The 21,574-nt window shown below is 39.9% G+C and overlaps 1 protein-coding gene across 2 annotated transcripts in view; it reads left to right on the top strand.

The window, feature by feature from the left end:
* MED13 (mediator complex subunit 13) overlaps positions 1-21,574 on the top strand; it is a 122,147-nt gene that overhangs the window by 86,084 nt on the left and 14,489 nt on the right. For both annotated transcript variants that reach the window (XM_017950658.3, XM_003912849.5), the window contains 7 exons: positions 7,298-7,459; positions 12,402-12,625; positions 14,014-14,203; positions 15,522-15,984; positions 17,996-18,215; positions 19,199-19,390; positions 19,891-20,114. In XM_017950658.3, coding sequence (XP_017806147.1) covers positions 7,298-7,459; positions 12,402-12,625; positions 14,014-14,203; positions 15,522-15,984; positions 17,996-18,215; positions 19,199-19,390; positions 19,891-20,114 — 1,675 coding nt within the window. The remainder of the gene's footprint in view (positions 1-7,297; positions 7,460-12,401; positions 12,626-14,013; positions 14,204-15,521; positions 15,985-17,995; positions 18,216-19,198; positions 19,391-19,890; positions 20,115-21,574) is intronic.

Raw genomic sequence — 21,574 nt, 5'->3', positions numbered from 1 at the left:
TGGGATTATAGGCGTGAGCCACCATGCTCGGCCCGGGAATATTTAGAAGAGAGTGATCATCTCTATCAAATACTATGATACATTAAGGTGAAAACTGAGACAGCCTTTTGGACGTGACCACACATAGAAGTTGGTGGTCACCTTGATAGGCAGTTTCAGTCAACCTGATTAGAGTGGATTCACAAAAGAACAGGATGAGAAGCAAACTTAGACAATTTTCTGGGGACTTTTGCTGTAAATAGAGAAATTGCATAATAGGGTTAAAACAGAGGTTTATTATTATTTTGTTAAAGGTGCATTGGGAGTGATCCTATAGAAAGGAATTTTTTTTAAATTTAAAAGCCCAGGAGTTCAAGACCAGCCTGGTGAACATGGCAGACCCATCTCTACTAAAAATACAAAAGTTAGCTGGGTGTGGTAGCATGCACCTGTAGTCTCAGCTACTTGGGAGGCTGAGGTGGGAGTATAGCTTAAACCTAGGAGGTGGAGGATTCAGTGAACCATGATTGTACCACTGCACTCCAGCCTATTTGACAGAGTGAGACTCTGTCTCAAAAAGAAAAAGACGGGCATGTAATGCAGGGTTGAGTAATAATGATAGTACAGATGGAATGTTATATGGCTTCTGAAAATGAATACAGTTATATATAACAAATATGAATCTTAGTGATGCTATTGAGGAGAGGAAGAAGGAACAAGTCCCAGAAGATTACATATAGTCAGATACCCATTAAAAATACCTCTTTAATGTATTACCGTTGATAAAGTTTTGAAATAAGCACAACTAAGTGTATTATTTTACATGCACATAAAATTGAGGATATTGGTTAATTCTTGAAATTTCACACATACCCAAAAATGACCAAGAGATAGGATAGGGAGAAATGTTTAATAAGATCATTTTTGGTAGTGTTCTAGTTTCTAGGCAGTGAGATTACAGTTGTTCATTTTATTATTAAAGGAAATTTTTGAAATGTAAGAGAACAACACATGGACCAGTGATTAAGTTCATGTATATGACATAGTATCAGCATTTATCCAATTATTCATTCCCAGGGACCAAATTTAAAAAGGGAAAGATACAAATAAATATCATAGGTATTCAAAAAAAAAGGAAAGATTATTTTAAACCATATAGAGTAGTTAAGATAATAGGCTGTGGACTCAGACTGCTTGGGTTTGAAACATGACTCTAGCACTAGATACTGCCTGCTACCTTGGGCCCAGTTAGTTAACCTTTCTGTGCCTTGATTTCTTAAAATAGGGTCAATAATAAATTTACTTTACAGGGTATTGAGATAATCAAATGAAATAGTACATATAAAACAGAGCAGTTGATCTGCCCACCGTGGCCCTGCCTCAAAGTGCTGGGATTACAGGCGTGAGCCACGCAGGAGTTCAAGACCAGCCTGACCAACATGGTGAAACCCCATCTCTACTAAAAATACAAAAATTAGCTTGGCGTGGTGGTGCATGCCTGTAATCCCAGCTACTTGGGAGGCTAAGGCAGGAGAATTGCTTGAACGCATGAGGTGGAGGTTGCAGTGAGCCCGAGATCCTGCCATTGCACTCCAGCACGGGCGACAAGAGTGAAATTCGGTCTGAAAAAAAAAAGCAGTTTTTCTCACGTAGTAAGAACTCAGATGTTAGTAGTGGTAATGACAGCAGCAGGAAGATTAGTGGCACTCTTTTTTTTTTTTTTTTTTTGAGACGGAGTCTCGCTCTGTCACCCAGGCTGGAGTGCAGTGGCCGGATCTCAGTTCACTGCAAGCTCCGCCTCCCGGGTTCACGCCATTCTCCTGCCTCAGCCTCCCGAGTAGCTGGGACTACAGGCGCCCGCCACCTCGCCCAGCTAGTTTTTTGTATTTTTTTAGTAGAGACGGGGTTTCACCGTGTTAGCCAGGATGGTCTCGATCTCCCGACCTCGTGATCCGCCCGTCTCGGCCTCCGAAAGTGCTGGGATTACAGGCTTGAGCCACCGCGCCCGGCCGTGGCACTCTTTGTAATTATTTTGTTTTTAAAAACCAACTTACAAAATAATGGAAAATATTGAGCTTTACCTGGTATATGTTTTTTGAATAACAGTAAGCACTGATGTAAACAGAAAGCTGCAGACTTAAAAATGAATTTCTTCTTAAGAACTTGTCCAAAGAAAATAATTTAGTACAAGAAAGACAATAATTTAGTACAAGAAAGAGAGAAATGGGGCCCATGGCTCACCCCTGTATCCCAGCATTTTGGGAGGCTGAGGCAGGAGTATTGCTTGAGACCAGGAGTTTGAGACCAGTCTGAGGAACATAGCAAGACCCCATCTCTACCAAAAAGAAAAGAAAGAAAGAAAAGACTTTATATTTCAGTTAAAAATTTTCAGTATTAAAAACAAATAATGGGCTGGGTGCAGTGGCTCATGCCTGTAATCCCAGCACTTTGAGAGGCCGAGGCGGGTGGATCACAAGGTCAGATCAAGACCATCCTGGCTAACATGGTGAAACCCTGTCTCTACTAAAAATACAAAAACTTAGCCGGGCGTGGTGGCAGGCACCTGTAGTCCCAGCTACTCGGGAGGGTGGGGCAGGAGAATGGTGTGAACCCGGGAGGCGGAGGTTGCAGTGAGCGGAGATCGCACCACTGCACTCCAAGCTGGGTGACAGAGCGAGACTCTGTCTCAAAAAAAAAAACAACAGCAGCAAAAAACAAATAATGTTGGAAAACATAAATGTGCAATATTAGAATACTTTGATTAAGTTATAGCATCATGAAATGGTGGCAAGCTCCTGCATTAGAGCCCTTAGCATCTTTCCTCCCTCTTGGATACTCGTTTTCCAGATATTTATGTGGATAACTCTGTCTCCTTTAAATCTTGTCAGATGTCATCTTCTCATTATAAAAATGCAAACCCTTCTTCATGTTCTCCATCTTGCTTTGTTTCCATAGTGTTGACTATTACCTTCTAACATAATAAAATTTATTAATTGTTGTTTCTTACCTCCATTAAGTACACTCTTTGCAAAGTTATGTGTAAAGGCAAAGATTTTTGTCTATAATCTAAACACCTAGAATAATGAACACAGTAGATCAGGATATTAAAATAGATGTTTGGATTTGTTTATTTAGTTTTAACATCTTGAAAAAGAAGATATGTTTGAATGAATTTAAAAGTCTGCAAAGTGTAGTTTGTGTGTATATATGTGTTTTTTTTTTCTTTTTTTTTTTGTCTGTTTTGTTTTTGAGACGCAGTCTTACTCTGTTTAGCCCAGGCTGGAGTGCAGTGGCGTGATCTCGGCTCACTGCAAGCTGTGCCTACCGGGTTCACGCCATTCTCCTGCCTTAGCCTCTTGAGTAGCTGGGACTACAGGCGCCCGCCGCACACCCAGCTAATTTTTTGTATTTTTAGTAGAGATGGAGTTTCACTGTGTTGGCCAGGCTGGTGTCGATCTCCTGACCTCGTGATCCACCCGCCTCAGCCTCCCAAAGTGCTGGAATTACAAGCATGAGCCACCGCGCCTGGCCAGTGTAGTTTGTATATTTTAATGACAACGTTAATTTTGTTGAAGATAGAGAAAGCTCTGTTCTAATTATAAAAAATACATACTTGCTGAACAAAAATTAAGAATACCATACTATTCACCCATTTAAAATGTACAGTTGGCTGCTTTTTAGTATGCAGAGTTGGGCAGTAATCAACACAGTCGGTTTTAGAACATTTTCTTATTAAACCCCCTACCTGTTAGCAGTCACTCCCTTTTTCCGTTCAACCACCTTTCCTAGCTATAGACAACCACTAGTCTACTTTCTGTCTACCTAGATTTACTGCTTTTGGATATTTCATATCAATAGAATTATATACTGTATGCTCTTCAGTGACTGACTTTTTTCACTTTGCATAATGTTTTCAAGGTTCACCTATGCTATAGCACATATTAGTACTTTATTGCCGAATAATATTCCATTGTATGAAGATACTGTATTTTATTTACTCATTCATCAGTTGATGGATATTTAGTTTTTTCCCACTTTTTGGCTATTGTGAATAATGCTGCCATGAACATTTGTGTACAAGTTTTTATATGGACATGTTTTTATTACTCTTAAGTGGACTCACTGAGTCATATTGTTTAATCTTTTTTGTTGTTTTTTTTTTTGAGATGGAGTCTCGCTCTTGTTGCCCAGGCTGGAGTGCAGTGGCACAATCTTGGCTCACTCTAACCTCTGCCTCCCAGGTTCAAGCAATTCTCCTGCCTCAGCCTCCCGAGTAACTGGGATTACAGGCGCCCACCACCACGCCCAACTAATTTTTGTATTTTTAGTAGAGACGGGGTTTCACCGTATTGGCCAGGCTGGTCTCAAACTCCTGACCTCAGGTGACCCACCTGCCTCGGCCTCCCATAGTGCTGGGATTACAGGCGTGAGCCAGTGCACTTGGCCTTTGTTTTGTTTTGAGACAAGAGTCTTGCTCTGTCATCCAGGCTGGAGTGCATTGGGGCTCAATCTTGGCTCATTGCAACCAGGTTGCAACCGACTCCCAGGTTCAAGCAATTCTTGTGCCTCAGCCTCCCCGTAGCTGGGATTACAAGCATGCACCACCACACCTGACCTGTTTAATCTTTTGAGGAACTGCCAGATTGTTTTCCATAGCAGCTGCACCATTTTACATAACTACCAGCAACATATGAGGGTTTCACTTACACTTGTCACATTGTTTTTCTTATAGTCATCTTATAATCAAAGTATCTCATTGTGATACTTTGTGTGAAGTAGTATCTCATTGTGGTTTCATCTGCATTTCCCTAATGACTAATAATGTTGAACATTGTTTAATGTGCTTGTTGTCCATTTGTATATCTTCTTTGGAGAAATGACTCTTCAGATTTTTTGCCCATTTTTAAAATTAGGTTTTTATGTATTTTTATTATCGAATCCTAAGAGTTTTTAAAATATATCCTGGATACAAGGACACAAGCCCCCTTACCACATGTGTGATTTGCATATATTTTCTCCTATACTCTGCGTTGTCTTTTCATCTTTTTTTTTTTTTTTAAGATACAGGGTCTTGCTAGTTTGCCCAGACTGGTCTCGAACTCTTGGATTCAAGCGATCCTCCCGCTGCAGCCTCAGCCTCAGATAGCTAGGACTGCAGGGGCCTGCTATCACACTCAGCTTCTTTTCACTTTCCTTTTTTTCGTATCTCCATAGGATGTGAAATCTTTTTATTTCGTTGGTGGTATTCTTTGAAGCACAAACATTTTTAATTTTGATGAAGTCCAATTTATTTTTTCTCTTGTTGCTTGTGCTTTTGATGTCTAGGTCAGGACCTAACCCAAGGTCTTGAAAATTTACTCCTATTACTTTTTTGAAATAACTTTTTAGTTTTAGCTCTTATATTTAGATCTCTGATCCATTCTGAATATTTTGTATATAGTATATGGAAGGGTTCTGACTTCATTCTTTTGCATGTAGATATCTAGTTGTCCCAGAATCACCTATGGAAAATGTTAAGTTGTCTTGGTACCTTTGTCAAAAATCAATTTATCATAAGCAGGAGGGTTGAGGATTTTCAATTTATTTCTATTGATTGATTATCCTCCATGATCACTCCTTTTTTTAAAAAACTTTTATTTTAGGTTCATGGGTATGTGTGCCAGGTTTGTTATATAAGTAAAAGGTAAACTGTGTGTCCTGGGGGTCAGCATACAGATCATTTTGTCATGCAGGTAATAAACATAGTACTTCGTAGGTATTTTTTTCTGATCTTCTTTTTTCTTTCTTTCTTTTTTTTTTTTTTTTTTTTTTGAGAAGGGGTCTCGCTCTGTTGTCAAGGCTGAAGTGCAGTGTTATGCCATCATGGCTTACCGTAACCTCGACCTCATGGGCTCAGGTGATCCTCCCACTTCATTCTCCTGAGTAGCTGGAACCACAGGCATGTGGCACCATATCTGGCTAACTTTTTGTAGAGACAGGGTTTTGCCATGTTGTGCAGGCTGCCCGTGAACTCCTAAGCTCAAGCAGTCTGACTGCCTCAGTCTCCCAAAGTGCTGGAATTACAGGCATGAGCCACCACCCAAGCCCAGCCTATTAGCATTTTCAACTACTAAATAGTATTCTACTGTGTATGCAAACGTTTATTTAAGCATATTACGTATTAAGTATTGTATTTGGAACTTAGTTTTAGCTAGTTCTATACACTTTTTTTTGTTTTTGTTTTTGTTTTTTGAGATGGGCTCTCACTTTGTCACCCAAGCTGGAGTGCAGTGGCATGATCTTGGGTCACTGCAACCCCTGCCTCCTGGGTTCAAGCAATTCTCCTGCCTTAGCCTCCCAAGTAGCTGGGATTATAGGCATGCGCCGCCATGCCTGGCTAAGTTTTATAGTTTTTGGTAGAGACAGGGTTTCACTGTGTTGGCCAGGCTGGTTTCAAACTCCTGACCTCAAACAGTCCACCCGCGTTGGCCTCCCAAAGTGCTGGAATTACAGGTGTGAGCCACTGGGCCCAGCCAGTACGCTTTTTAGATACAGGAAATTGGGGCCTATAACGATAAATTAGGCAAAGGTAATAACAAATTGAAATTGAATGATTTAATATAACTGCTCAAACAGGTTGAGTGGTACAACTGGACCATTCTGGGGGCCACATTTATTATATCAATCATTTAGTGATTTTTCCTTGAGCCATTTGACATTTATGTGGAGCACCTTTCATACCCATTCTGATAGTTGGTCAGAAATGCAGGTCATAATTTGATAATCTATAAATCTTTAAGATGTATAAGCTTATAAAATATCTATGGATAATATACTTTTTAGCAGTGTGAGCAAGTTACTGTATAGTTTTTGTATTTTAGAATTGTCAAAGTCTACTTTTTTTCAAATTAAACTTTAATAATTATAACCAGTCTTTATTCACTTTACCATAGTAGTGCTAATTATGGGATATAATTTCAATGTGAGGCAGACTTCTTTCTGGTAAAATACCTACAGCACCAAAACAGCCACCATAAATGCAAAAAGAAAGAAATTTATTTGACTAATTTATAAATTTGATTAATCAGCTAATGAATGACTTTTTATGGAGATAAGTTACAGTAGCTTTTTATTGTGTGTCTTCTTGGTTGTAAGTATCTACAAGAACCATTTCTACAGATCATCTTGTAGAACTGAATACAATTCTCTGCACAAGCAAGGGTTTAATCTTCTTGATGATGCAGACCTGAACTTCCCTATATGTGTTTTGTATTATCTTAAAATTTTATTTGTGTTGGGAATAGCAGTTCTTAATTACTTTTTTTTTAAATGCTTGTAGATGTGAGTATGCAGTGCTCACAGGATATACTTCGAATGCTCCTCTCTCTTCAGCCAGTTCTTCAGGATGCCATTCAGAAAAAAAGAACAGTAAGACCTTGGGGTGTTCAGGGTCCTCTTACTTGGCAACAATTTCATAAAATGGCTGGCCGAGGCTCTTATGGTAAGTAATTTATAGTGATAAATAATGACTGATTTTATATCAGTTCTCAGATTTCTGTGCCCAACTAGAATAAGCACATTAATTTTCTTTAAATATATTTGTGGTATATTCTTAAGGCCACTGTGGTCCAATCCTAGCTTTTTTCCCCACCATTTCAAACATTCAGCTTACTCAACTCTCCAACCCCACTTCAAAAGGAGTGGCTTCTCTTAGGTCTGTTTTTGCACATAGGGGACTTTCCCTCAAGATTTTACATGAAGAAAGGGACATACTGCTAAGGTTTTTTTTTTTTTTTTTTAAATGGCAAAAAAACACTTTGTTATAAATTATTTTACAAAATTCAATGAAAAAGGGAGGCGGAGTGGGGAATGAGGGCTATACTAGTGATAAAAGAACCTAAGGTCTTCATTTAAAAATAATTACAACAAAGAAGAAATTTGCTGGTTGTGACAAGAGTAGAAAATGAATTCTCGTAGTAGGTATGCAGATTTATGGTCAGCTGTGATGAAAAGACCATTCCAAATATTTGGACTATTTGTGGAAGATTATCTCTGAAAGGTGGGCTGTAATTGGAGTTTTTCAAATGTATTTGGAATAATACTTCTTGAAATCTTTGACTTTTGTGTATGAATTTGGAATGTATTATATGTGAAAGTAGTGGATTTGCCTATATTTTCCTTTTCTCCCTCTTTTAATGGCTAAATAATTTAAATCTCATTACAAAACCTTTGCCTCCTGGGTTCACGCAATTCTCCTGGCTTAGCCTCCTGAGTAGCTGGGAATATGGGTGCGTGCCACCATGCTTGGCTAATTTTTTGTATTTTTAGTAGAGACAGGGTTTCATCATGTTGGCCAGGCTGGTCTCCAACTCCTGGCCTCAAGTGATCTACCTGCCTTAGCCTCCCTAAGTGCTGGGATTACAGGCATGAGCCACCGCGCCCAGCCAGAAAATATATTTTAGTATAAACTTTTACATTATTTTAAAAACTAAGATAGTAGCTGGGCGCGGTGGCTCACACCTGTAATCTCAGCACTTTGGAAGGCCAAGGCAGGTGGGTCACCTAGGTGGGGAGTTCTTCGAGACCAGCCTGACCAACATGAAGAAACCCCATTTCTACTAAAAATACAAAATAAGCCGGGCATGGTGGTGCATGTCTGTAATCCGAGCTACTTGAGAGGCTGTGGCAGGAGAAGGAGAATCACTTGAACCCGGGAGGCGGAGGTTGCCGCCAGCCAAGATCACGCCATTGCACTCCAGCCTGGGCAACAACAGCGAAACTCTGTCTCAAAAAAAAAAAAAAAAAAAAAACCAACCTAATATAGTACATTTATTTATTTATTTCTGTGCCTTAACTGATTTTGGAGATCATTTTTATCTGCACATATAATCTTTTTTTTTATGGCTATATGTATTCATGTATTCCATTGTTCTTTACATATGATAATATATTTTACGAGTGCAGTGTTTATGAACATATAGACTGTTTCCACCATTATCATTACAGCTCTATTTCAGTAATGCACAGATCCCTGGCTTTAAAGCATGGGTGTATTTTTATTTTATTTATTATTATTTTTGAGATATGTTCTGTCACCCTGGCTGGAGTACGGTGGCACAATCATGGCTCACTGCAGCCGTAACCTCCTGGGCCCAAGTGATCCTCCCACCTCAGCCTCCCAAGTAGCTGGTACTACAGGTGCGTGCCACCACACCCAGCTAATTTTTGTATATTTTGTAGAGATGAGGTTTTGCCATGTTTCCCAGGCTGGTCTCCAGCTCCTGGACCCTAGTGATCTGCCCACCTCAGCCTCCCAAATGGCTAGACTATAAGCACCCAGATGTGTATTTCAAGAAAAGAAAAAAAAAAAACTAAATAACTCTCTGTAATTCTGTAATACCTTTTTTTTTAATTTATTATTTTTTTTTTTGAGACAGTCTCACTCTCTCGCCCAGACTGGAGTGCAGTGGCGTGATGTCAGCTCACTGCACCCTCTGCCTCCCAGGTTCAAGCAGTTCTCATGCATCAGCCTCATGAGTAGCTGGGATTACAGGCATGCATTAACCACACCTGGCTAATTTTTGTATTTTTAGTAGAGATGGGATTTTGCCATGTTGCCCAGTCTGTTTTCGAACTCCTTGCCTCAAGTGATCCACCTGCCTAGGCCTCCCAAAGTGCTGAGATTACAGGCGTGAGCCACCATGCCCAGCCCCTGTAGTATCGATTTGAATGCCCACCAGTTAAAGTGCCTATTTTCCCAAAGTCTTGCCTAGTAGGTTGCTGATTCAGTGTTTGAGAGATTAAATAGTACAGACTGTGGGGATAGATTTCCTGGGTTTAAATTCCTACCCTGGTACTTCTTGTGAAATGCTAGAGAAATTGCTTAACTTCCTAATTTATGTTATTCTCATCTCTAAAATGAAGTTAATAATAGTTTCTGGCCAGGTGCAGTGGCTCAAGCCTGTAATCTCAGCACTTTGGGAGGCCGAGACGGGCGGATCACGAGGTCAGGAGATTGAGACCATCCTGGCTAACACGGTGAAACCCCGTCTCTACTGAAAAAATACAAAAGACTAGCCGGGCGTGGTGGCGGGCACCTGTAGTCCCAGCTACTTGGGAGGCTGAGGCAGGAGAATGGCGTAAACCCGGGAGGTGGAGCTTGCAGTGAGCTGAGATCCGGCCACTGCACTCCAGCCTGGGCAACAGAGTGAGACTCCGTCTCAAAAAAAAAAATAGTAGTTTCTGCCTTATGTTTTTTGTGAGGATTAAGTGAGTCAGTACATACAGAGAGCTATCAACAGTACTTAGCACATAGCATTATCATTGTTTGCTATTAATTAATTTTAAATTGCTCTTTTTTTTTAATGAGAAAGAGCATCTTTTTATGTGTTATAGTTTTGTTTTGTAATCTTCATGTTCTTAACCCATTTTTCTATTAGGTTGTTGGTCATTTTCTTTTCTTTTTTTTTTTTTTTTTTTTTTTTTGAGACGGAGTCTCGCTCTTTCCCCCCGGCTGGAGTGCAGTGGCCGGATCTCAGCTCACTGCAAGCTCCGCCTCCCGGGTTCACGCCATTCTCCGGCCTCAGCCTCCCGAGTAGCTGGGACTACAGGCGCCCGCCACCTCGCCCGGCTAGTTTTTGTATTTCTTAATAGAGACGGGGTTTCACCGTGTTAGCCAGGATGGTCTCGATCTCCTGACCTCGTGATCCACCCGTCTCAGCCTCCCAAAGTGCTGGGATTACAGGCTTGAGCCACCGCGCCCGGCCGTTGGTCATTTTCTTTTAAAATTTTTTTATTATGTTAAGAACACTCACCAGGCATGGTGACTCATGCCTGTAATCCCAGCACTTTGGGAGGCCGAGGTGGGCGGATCACTTGAGGCCAGTAGTTTGAGACCAGCCTGGCCAACATGATGAAACCCCATCTGTACCAAAATACAAAAAATTATCCAGGTGTGGTGATGTGTGCCTATAATTGCAGCTACTCGGGAGGCTGAGGTGAGATAATTGCTTGAACCCAGGAGGTGGAGGTTGGAGTGAGTGGAGATCGCAACACGGCACTGCAGCCTAGGCAACAGAACAAGACTCCATCTCAAAAACAGAAACAAAAACAAAAAAAAACTAAGAAACAGAACACTTAACATGAAATCTACACTCTTAATAAGGTTTTTTTCATGGCCGGGCGCGGTGGCTCACGCCTGTAATCCCAGCACTTTGGGAGGCCGAGGCGGGTGGATCACGAGGTCAGGAGATCGAGACCATCCTGGCTAATACAGTGAAACCCCATCTCTACTAAAATGCAAAAAATTAGCCGGGCGTGGCAGCGGGCGCCTGTAGTCCCAGCTGCTCAGGAAGCTGAGGCAGGAGAATGGCGTGAACCCGGGAGGCGGAGCTTGCAGTGAGCCGAGATCACGCCACTGCACTCCAGCCTGGGTGACAGAGCGAGACTCCGTCTCAAAAAAAAAAAAAGGTTTTTTTTCTTTTTTCTATTTTTAAAATTATATTGTTTTTAAATGTATAAATAGGGATGGTGTCTCACTGCGTTGCCTAGGCCTCAAACTCCTGGACTCAAGTAATCCTCCCACCTCAGCCTCCCAAGGTGCTGAGATTACAGGCATGAGCCATAGCACCTGGCCTACAGTGTATTTTTATGTCCCTTTTTTTTTTTTTTGAGACGGAGTTTTGCTCTTGTTGCACAGCTGGAGTGCAATGGCACAATCTCGGCTCACCACAACCTCCTGGGTTCAAGCAATTCTCCTGTCTCAGCCTCCCGAGTAGCTGGGATTACAGGCATGTACCACCACACCTGGCTAATTTTGTATTTTTAGTAGAGATGGGGTTTCTCCATGTTGGTCAGGCTGGTCTCAGACTCCTAACCTCAAGTGATCTGCCCACCTCGGCCTCCCAAAGTGCTGGAATTCAGGTGTGAGCCACTGCATCCAGACCCATGCCAAAGATTTAAATGCAGACCAGACGTGGTGGCTCCCGCATGTAATCCCAGCACTTCGGGAGGCTGAGGAAGGAGGATCACTTGAGCTCAGGAGTTTGAGACCAACCTGGGCAACACAGCAAGATCCCATCTCTACAAAAACTTTAAAAATTGGCCAAGCGTAGTGGCATACACCTGTAGTCCCAGCTATTCGGGAAGCTGAGGCCAGACGATTACTTGAGCCCAGTATGTTAATGCTGCAGTAAGGCATGATTGTTCCACTGCAGTCTAACCTGGGCAACAGAGCAAGACCCTGTCTCAAAAAAATAAGTAAATAAAAAGACTTGTTTAGGAAATTCCTAACTGTTGAAAAGTCTTGATCACTGGCATTAAGTATTTTTGTCTGTAATAAAATATTTTCACTCATAATGACTTCATTAACTGTTGACATTTAAATAAAAAGGAGACATGTCTTGTTTTTAAGTGTTTTCTTAAAATACATCTTTCTTATTTAGGAACTGATGAATCCCCAGAACCACTGCCAATCCCCACATTTTTGTTGGGTTATGATTATGATTATCTGGTGCTTTCTCCATTTGCTCTTCCTTATTGGGAGAGACTTATGCTGGAACCCTATGGATCTCAAAGAGATATAGCCTATGTTGTACTGTGTCCAGAGAATGAAGCCTTGTTAAATGGAGCCAAAAGCTTTTTTAGAGATCTTACTGCAATATATGAGGTAGGTGTTTAAAAAGAGATGACATTTTAAAACTACCTTACGATTTGTATTGTTGTATATACAGCATACTGGGCAGTTCAGTTGATTGGGACACAGTGATAATGTCAGATTAGATGTTTATTTCTCATACTAGCCAGTTACATTCTTTGCTGAGTTTGACCCAGTCTGTTAGATGTGTATGCCATGGGTCAGAGTGGCTATCTCCCTATTGGAGGAAGAAACATTGAGGGCATGTATATATACATATATCCATTTTAATGTGGCCTTTTCTAAAACAAAGGATAAATGTTAAATAGCTCCTCAGGAAAAAAATTACATTTACAAAAATTCTAGTCTTTATTCTCCAGGATTTCAGGTAGTGACACTAGGCCTCACTTTCCTCATATGTAAAATAAATCTATGCTAGATATCACTAAGGTCCATTTCGGGTCTGAAATTCTTGCCCTTTCTTTTAAGTTATAATTCTCACATATCCATTACCAGGCACAATAATTGTAAATTAAAAGTGTTATGGGACATAAAGTCTTACTTTATTATTCCCTCCTTTTTCCACAAAGGCTTGGAAATTTAGTCTTTAAATTTTGATTCCTTTTACAATCTGAATGTTAGTGTATGTTAGTTTAGCTTCCTTATAAAATTTTCCACATAATTACAAGGTATTTGTAGTGTGTTTTTAATAAATAAACATTTCCCAAAGGGTGTTATTTGGAATATTAGCCGGTAAAATCCTCTCAGAAAAAAAGTTCCATAGTTAAATAGGCTTGGGAAAACATTGTATATTATATTACGTTTTAGAGATTCACAATTCGTACTAGGTTTTTAAAGGCTTTGAAATTCTTACAGTAAAGAAGTCTTCTAAGTTTGCTTAATCCAATGTTACAAATTTATTTGACATTGGGCTTCTTACAACAAAAATCAGTGACTCACAAAACTAGATGGAGAGGGTATATAAATAAATTTGTATGCCAATTTTTATTATGCTTTGATTTAGGGATATGTGTATTCATAATTCATGAATTGGAGTTAATGTATACCTAAAATGACTGCATTTTTATGCTTTCTTATTTCTGCATTCTGCAAGCTTTTATTCAAACCAAATGGTTCTAGTACTATTGTTATCTAGGTGTTTTTTCATTAGAGATATTTTAATTTTGAAAAAAACTTAATGAATTTCTAATGTAAAAATGAAAAAGACCTGTGGCACCATTTCACCCTTGATATGTTTATTTTTTTGACCTACTTCTAAAAACACCCTTTATATTTTTATCGTAACTGTTAATTGCAAATGGTTAAGCTTATTTTAAATAGCTTTCATGCTTGGTTTTATAATATGTACCTAAACATTATAATAAATTTACTAATTCTGCTTTCTGTATGTATATTTGTAGTCCTGTCGATTAGGTCAACATAGACCTGTTTCTCGACTGTTAACAGATGGGATCATGAGAGTCGGATCTACTGCATCAAATAAACTATCAGAAAAGTTGGTAGCAGAATGGTTTTCTCAGGCAGCTGATGGTAACAATGAAGCATTTTCTAAACTCAAGCTTTATGCACAAGTCTGCAGATATGACCTAGGTATTGAATTTGTATTTATTGTATAAGGCTGGTGTTGGCAAAATGTGGCCTGGTCCACCAGCTGTTTTTGTAGATAAAATTTTATTGGAACACAGCCATCCTCATTTATTTATGTATTTTCGCTGGCTGCTTTTGTGCTACAACATTGGAGCTGAGTAGTTGTGATAGAGACTGTGTGGTTGCAAAGACGAAAGTATTTATTATCTGACCCTTTACAGAACAAGTTTGCTAATCCCTAATGAGGGATCCCATCAGGTAGGATGAAATTACGGGTTATAAATAAATTTTCTGTTGCCTCTGTAGGGTCTGATGTTTTAATAACATGAAGATTCTTCATTTGTTACAGTTCAGAGATAAAATAATTTATAGTTAATCTCTACCAAACCAAGAACTAGTTCTTTGTTGTAGCTAAGAAAATGACAGCTGTTTAAGACTTACTTGTTACATACGTTTTTTTCTTTCATTCTACCCATGCCCAACTGTATTGCTTATAAATACTCTTGAAATAAATATCAGTGGACTTCCTGTAGACTTAATCCAAAGAGATGCAGAACCAAAATATTGAATCTCATTAGACATTCCTGTAATTTGAACGCCATGATAACATTATACCATTTTATATTTTAATTAGCTGCCAATGTAGCCAATATTTATTTGATTAGTGATTTAGAAACCCTTTGAATAGTTTGGTGAATATTGCTAGATATCTTTTTTTACATTTCATTATACTTAGAAAATAGAATTTTGGGCCGGGCGCGGTGGCTCAAGCCTGTAATCCCAGCACTTTGGGAGGCCGAGACGGGCGGATCACGAGGTCAGGAGATCGAGACCATCCTGGCTAACACGGTGAAACCCCGTCTCTACTAAAAAATACAAAAACTAGCCGGGTGAGGTGGCGGGCGCCTGTAGTCCCAGCTACTCGGGAGGCTGAGGCAGGAGAATGGCGGGAACCCGGGGGGCGGAGCTTGTAGTGAGCCGAGATGGGGCCACTGCACTCCAGCCTGGGCAACAGAGCGAGACTCCGTCTCAAAAAAAAAAAAAAAAAAAGAAAATAGAATTTTGTTACACTTTCATAGTAATCATTTCTTTAATTTTGAGTGAAAATTCTGGCTTTTTCAATTCCATTTTAAATATGTTTCTTCAGTTTCTAGAGGAAAATAGAAAGCAAATGTAGGTCACACCATTAGCAAGCAATTTAGGGGCTATAATTACCAAGAAAACATCAACTGGATTATGATTCTGTTTACACAGTAGAATAAAAAAAAGAACCAGTCGGTCAAATAAAGAATTAAATTTCCTACCTGTTTTTATTCTTTAGGTCCTTATCTTGCTTCCCTGCCATTGGACAGCTCTCTACTTTCCCAGCCAAATTTAGTTGCCCCTACAAGTCAGTCTTTGATTACTCCACCTCAGATGACAAATACTGGAAATGCTAATACTCCATCTGCCACCTTAGCATCTGCAGCAAGCAGCACTATGACAATGACTTCAGGTGTTGCCATATCTACTTCAGTTGCCACAGCTAATTCAACTTTGACCACAGCTTCAACTTCATCTTCATCATCCTCCAACTTGAATAGTGGAGTATCATCAAATAAACTACCTTCATTTCCACCCTTTGGCAGTATGAACAGTAATGCTGCAGGATCCATGTCTACACAAGCAAATACAGTTCAGAGTGGTCAACTAGGAGGGCAACAGACATCAACTCTACAGACAGCTGGGATTTCTGGAGAATCATCTTCACTTCCCACTCAGCCTCATCCTGATGTGTCTGAAAGGTACCTTTAAAAATACTGCTTTTGCAGAAATATGAAAACTATGATACTTCTTTTTTCTTTTTTTTCTTGAGACAGAGTCTCATTCTTTTGCCCAGGCTGGAGTGCAGTGGCGGGATCTCCATTCACTGCAACCTCTGCCTCCTGGTTTCAAGCAATTCTCCTCCCTCAACTTCCCCAGTAGCTGGAATTACAGGCATGTGCCACCACACCTGGCTAATTTTTGTATTTTTAGTAGAGATGGGGTTTTGCCGTGTTGACCAGGCTCAAACTTCTGACCTCAGGTGATCGGCCCGCCTTGGCTTCTGAAAGTGCTGGGATTACAGACATGAGCCACCATGCCCAACCATGCTGCTTTTTTTGTAAATAAGACATTCTGAATGAACATAAAGTGCTTTTTATCTTATTCTTGAAATTTTAGTTTGTATCTTTTTTTAAGACAAGGTCTCACTCTGTCACCCAGACTGGAGTACAGTGCGTGATCACGGCTCACCACAGGCTCGACCTCTTGGGCTCAGGTGATCCTCCCACGTCAGCCTTCTGAGTAGCTGGGACTTACAGGCATGCACCACCACACCCAGCTACTTTTTTGTAGAGACGGGGTTTCACCATGTCGCCCTGGCTGGTCTGGAACTCTTGGACTCAGCAATCTGCCTGCCTTAGCCTCCCAAAGTGCTGGGATTACAGGCATGAGCTACCGCACCAGGTCTAGTGTTGAATATTTTATGTATAAAATTATAATGAGGACTTTACTTCATAAAATCTTTATCATAGAATTCTAGAATCTGAGGGTGGGAATTAAGAGCTTGAAAACCATGTAGTCCAGATGCCCACATGACATTTGAATCTTCTGTGGCATAATTGTCAAGTAGATTTGCCTCTGCAAATCACTCGAGTGATTGAGAAGTCACTATTGACCCAGTCTATTCAGAGGCTTTAGAGTGGTACTAAAGTTTGAATCTCAGCTCTGCCATTTAGCTGCTTTGTGACTTTGGGGAAACTCTAACTTTCTAAGCATGTTTTCTTATGTGTAAGATGAGAGTAATATGATATAATATACATTAAGTACTTTACACAGTGATTCCAAGTTATTTATGGTGACAGGAATGATCATGACAGCTCTCATTCCTTTTATGATGAAGGTTTTGAGTGATCTTCCCTTTTGATTTATAGGCTAGGTTAACCAGAGCTTAATTATATCTGTCAGCTATCCAGGGTGCAGTTGTGCCCAAAATTACACTCATGGGTAAAAACAAACCATTACCCAGATTGATCCACCCCTCTTGAACATATGAATAGATTTGAAGTGTAAAAACATCAAATCACCCATCAAAGAATGAAACTTGTTCACCATTGAAGCTACAAAGTATGAAATAAATGTATATAATCTAAAAATAGGACGCGATTAAGTGGTTCATGCCTGTAATCCTGGCACTTTGAGAGGCTAAGGCAGGAGGATTTCTTGAGACCAAGAGTTCAAGACCAACCTGGTTAACATAGTGAGACCCCCATCTCAAAAAAAAAAAACATGTATATATAGTCTAAAAATGTACTAGAACATTGAATGAGTCTGGAAACGTGGTTTCTGGAAACATGGTTTCTTTCTGGCCTAGCTCTACCTGTAACCAACTTTATAAATTTGGGAAGCTATTTGAGATAGCCTCAGACAAAGAGACCTATCTTTGTCTCAGTTTTATCCCTTAAACTCTAAGCAGTCTTTTGTATCTAATACTCTATGGTTTTAAGAATTCTTTTTTTCTTTTTTTTTCTTTTTCTTTTTTGGTAAATTTAAGGCAAGACCTCTTAAGGCAAGTGTCTTTATACATTGTGGAATTGTATTTACAATGTTTATGGTTAACTTTGGTGAGAAAGAAATGTCCTTCATTTTCAGAGAGGCTTTCTCACACCTTTCACCAAATAAGAGGGAGGAGGGGGGATACTAAGAACCTGCTTAGATGCTACGGTCAAGCATATACAGTATAACTTTTTGTCTCATTTCTACCTTAAATTTTAGCACGATGGATCGGGATAAAGTGGGAATCCCCACAGATGGTGATTCACATGCAATCACATATCCACCTGCAATTGTTGTTTATATAATTGATCCTTTTACATACGAAAATACAGACGAGAGCGCTAACTCTTCTAGTGTGTGGACATTGGGGCTACTTCGATGCTTTCTAGAAATGGTCCAGACTCTTCCTCCTCATATCAAGAGTACTGTTTCTGTACAGGTAAGAGTGATAAATGTTGTCAGTTAAAATTATGTAAAACAGTTTGATGTTGTCAGAAGTTTCAGATACTACTATTCTGTATTCAAATTGATTATCTAAAAGCCAAGTTCTATTATATTGATTTTACTTTAATATCATAATATAAATCTTAGATAATTTATAAGTCATACCACAGTAATAATACAGAATAAAAAACAGTCATACCACAGTAATAATACAGAATAAAAAAAAAGTCCATTAAGTACATTAAATGTTTCTCCTGTGTTACTTTTATAAGCCAATTTTTAAATTCATGAGCCTAAATGGAAAGATATAGCACATACAAGACAGGTTGCAAGAAAAGGAGAAAGCAATTAACCATATTAAGTTGTTAGAAGAAATTTTGAATTTATTTTATAGACTTCAGGACTGGTCAATGGCATTATTAATATAATTATTACATAGAAAATTTATAGTTTTTTGTTGTTGTTGTTGTTTTGAGATGGAGTCTCGTTCTGTCGCCAGACTGGAGTGCAGTGGCACAATCTTGGCTCACTGCAACCTCCACCTCCCAGGTTCAAGCAATTCTCCTGCCTCAGCCTCCTGAGTAGCTGGGACTACAGGCGTATGCCACCACGCCCAGCTAATTTTTGTATTTTTAGTAGAGATGGGGTTTCACCATGTTGGCCAGGATGGTCTCTATCTCTTGACCTTGTGATCCGCCCACCTTGGCCTCCCAAAGTGCTGGGATTACAGGTGTGAGCCACTACGCCTGGCCAGAAAATTATACAGGTTTTAAATAGTCCTTTAGTTCAGAACCCATTGGTAAAATTGGCTACTTATTCAAAGCCTACATAATAGATAAAAAAACAATTCTTAAATTTTCATTTAAATTAGGTTTTGTTTAAATTTTCTAGTAAAAAGTTTTTAGAGTTTTAGACCCACAATTCCTGTTACTCTCTTTTGAAAGTTTAACATTTGTAATATTTGCCTACACTTCTTAGATAATTCCTTGTCAGTACCTGTTGCAACCTGTGAAGCATGAAGATAGAGAAATCTATCCCCAGCATTTAAAATCCCTGGCTTTTTCGGCCTTTACCCAGTGTCGGAGGCCACTTCCAACATCAACCAATGTGAAAACATTGACTGGCTTTGGTCCAGGTTTAGCCATGGAAACTGCCCTTAGAAGTCCTGATGTAAGTATGTTTTTCATGACCAAAGTTGTTGAATGACTATACATACCTTTTTTTTTTTTTTTTTTTTTTTTGAGATGGAGGCTTACTTTGTCACCCAGGCTGGAGTGCAGTGGGGAAGTCTCGGCTCATCACAACTTCCGCCTCCTGGGTTCAAGCAATTCTCCTGCCTCAGCCTCCTGAGTAGCTGGGATTACAGGCATGCGCCATCTGGCCCAGCTAATTTTGTGTGGGGGGCGGGGGTTTGTCATGTTGGCCAGGCTGGTCTCGAACTCCTGACCTCAGGTGATTGCCCACCTCTGCCTCCTTAAGTGCTGGGATTACAGGCACGAGCCACTGCGCCCTGCCAACACTTTTTTGATATTATGCAAAACTAAGCGCAATTTTTGGCTTAGCTCTCATTTTCCAGTTATCTTATAATTGGGTAGATGATAATTACATTTTAAATGCATATTTATCTAAGATTGTATAGTATGATAATACCTTAATTTTTTATTTTATAGAGACCAGAGTGTATTCGACTTTATGCACCTCCTTTTATTCTGGCTCCAGTGAAGGACAAACAGACAGAGCTAGGAGAAACATTTGGAGAAGCTGGACAGAAATACAATGTTCTTTTTGTGGGATACTGTTTATCACATGATCAAAGGTGGATTCTTGCATCTTGCACAGATCTCTATGGAGAACTTTTAGAAACTTGTATCATTAACATCGATGTTCCAAATAGGTATTTGTATTTCCCTAAATATATCATATCATTCCATTTTTCATGTGTGTGAGTGTGTATGTGTGTGTGTGTATATATGTGTGTGTGTGTATATATATTGTTTCATTTTTAATGAATAGAAAACCAGCTTGAAGGTTTTGTATATATTAAAATATTAAGATGTGGGATTGTGGGTGCTTTTTACTTTTTTCTGTATTGAATGTTTATATTGTATAAGATAATTAAAAATAATTATGATTAATCTATTACATGAACAAAAAACATTAAGATCACTAACTTCTGTGTCATAAAGCTTGCAATTATTTTAGCTGAACATTTGTGAAAGATGTAGTTAGAAAACACTTCTGCAATTAAAAAATGGTCTAGTAAGTATAGAACATTTAAACTTTTCTCATATACTATCTAAGATATAGCCCCTAATTAACTAAGTTAACTTCATTTACTAAATTGGTGATTTAAAATTTTATCATTTAATGTTAGGATGTAGCCGGGTGTGGTGGTGGGTGCCTATAATCCCAGCTACTCAGGAAGCTGAGGCAGGAGAATCACTTGAATCTGGGAGGCGGAGGTAGCAGTCAGCTGAGATCACGCCATTGCATTCCAGCCTGGGCGACAAAATGAGACTGTCTCAAAAAAAAAAAAAAAGTTAGGATGTCTTCAGAATATGATGGCCATTTTAGAATTCTTGGCAGTAAATACCATGTCCAATTATTTGCGAAGGATATAACTAATAGGTCCCAACAGGTGAGCCTCATTTTGAGTTATCAAAGCCAGTGAACGCTGAACAGGAGAACCTGAAAAGCAAATCCGTGAAATGATTTTTAGTTTTAAGATTTGGGTTCTGGCCAGGCATGGTGGCTCATGTTTGTAATCCCAGCACTTTGGGAGGCTGAGACAAGGCAGATCACTTGAGTCCAGGAGTTCAAGACCAGCCTGGGCAACAAGGCGAAACCCCGTCTGTACAAAAATACAAATATTGGCCGGGCGCGGTGGCTCAAGCCTGTAATCCCAGCACTTTGGGGAGGCCGGTGGACGGGCTGATCACTTGGTGGTCAGGAGATCGACCATCCTGGCTAACACGGTGAAACCCCGGCTCTACTAAAAAATACAAAATAGCCGGCGCCGCGGGCGGGCCTTTGTAGTCCCAACTACTCGGGAGGCTGAGGCAGAGAATGGCGTGCGAACCCTCGGGAGGCGGAGCTTGCAGTGAGCCGAGATCCCGCCACTGCACCGGCCCCTGAAGTGCAGAGCCAGACCCGGCCCTCAAAAAAAAAAAAAAAAAAAAAAAAAAAAAATACAAATATTGGGCCGGGCGTGGTGGCGGGCGCCTGTAGTCCCAGCTACTCGGAGGCTGAGGCGGCAGAATGGCGTGAACCCGGGAGGCGGAGCTTGCAGTGAGCCGAGATCGCGCCACTGCACTCCAGCCTGGGCGACAGAGCGAGACTCCGTCTCAAAAAAAA

This window comes from Papio anubis, chromosome 17 (assembly GCF_008728515.1).
Source record: "Papio anubis isolate 15944 chromosome 17, Panubis1.0, whole genome shotgun sequence".
Classification (NCBI taxonomy): Eukaryota; Metazoa; Chordata; class Mammalia; order Primates; family Cercopithecidae; genus Papio; species Papio anubis.
This window is presented reverse-complemented; position numbering and strand designations above follow the sequence as displayed.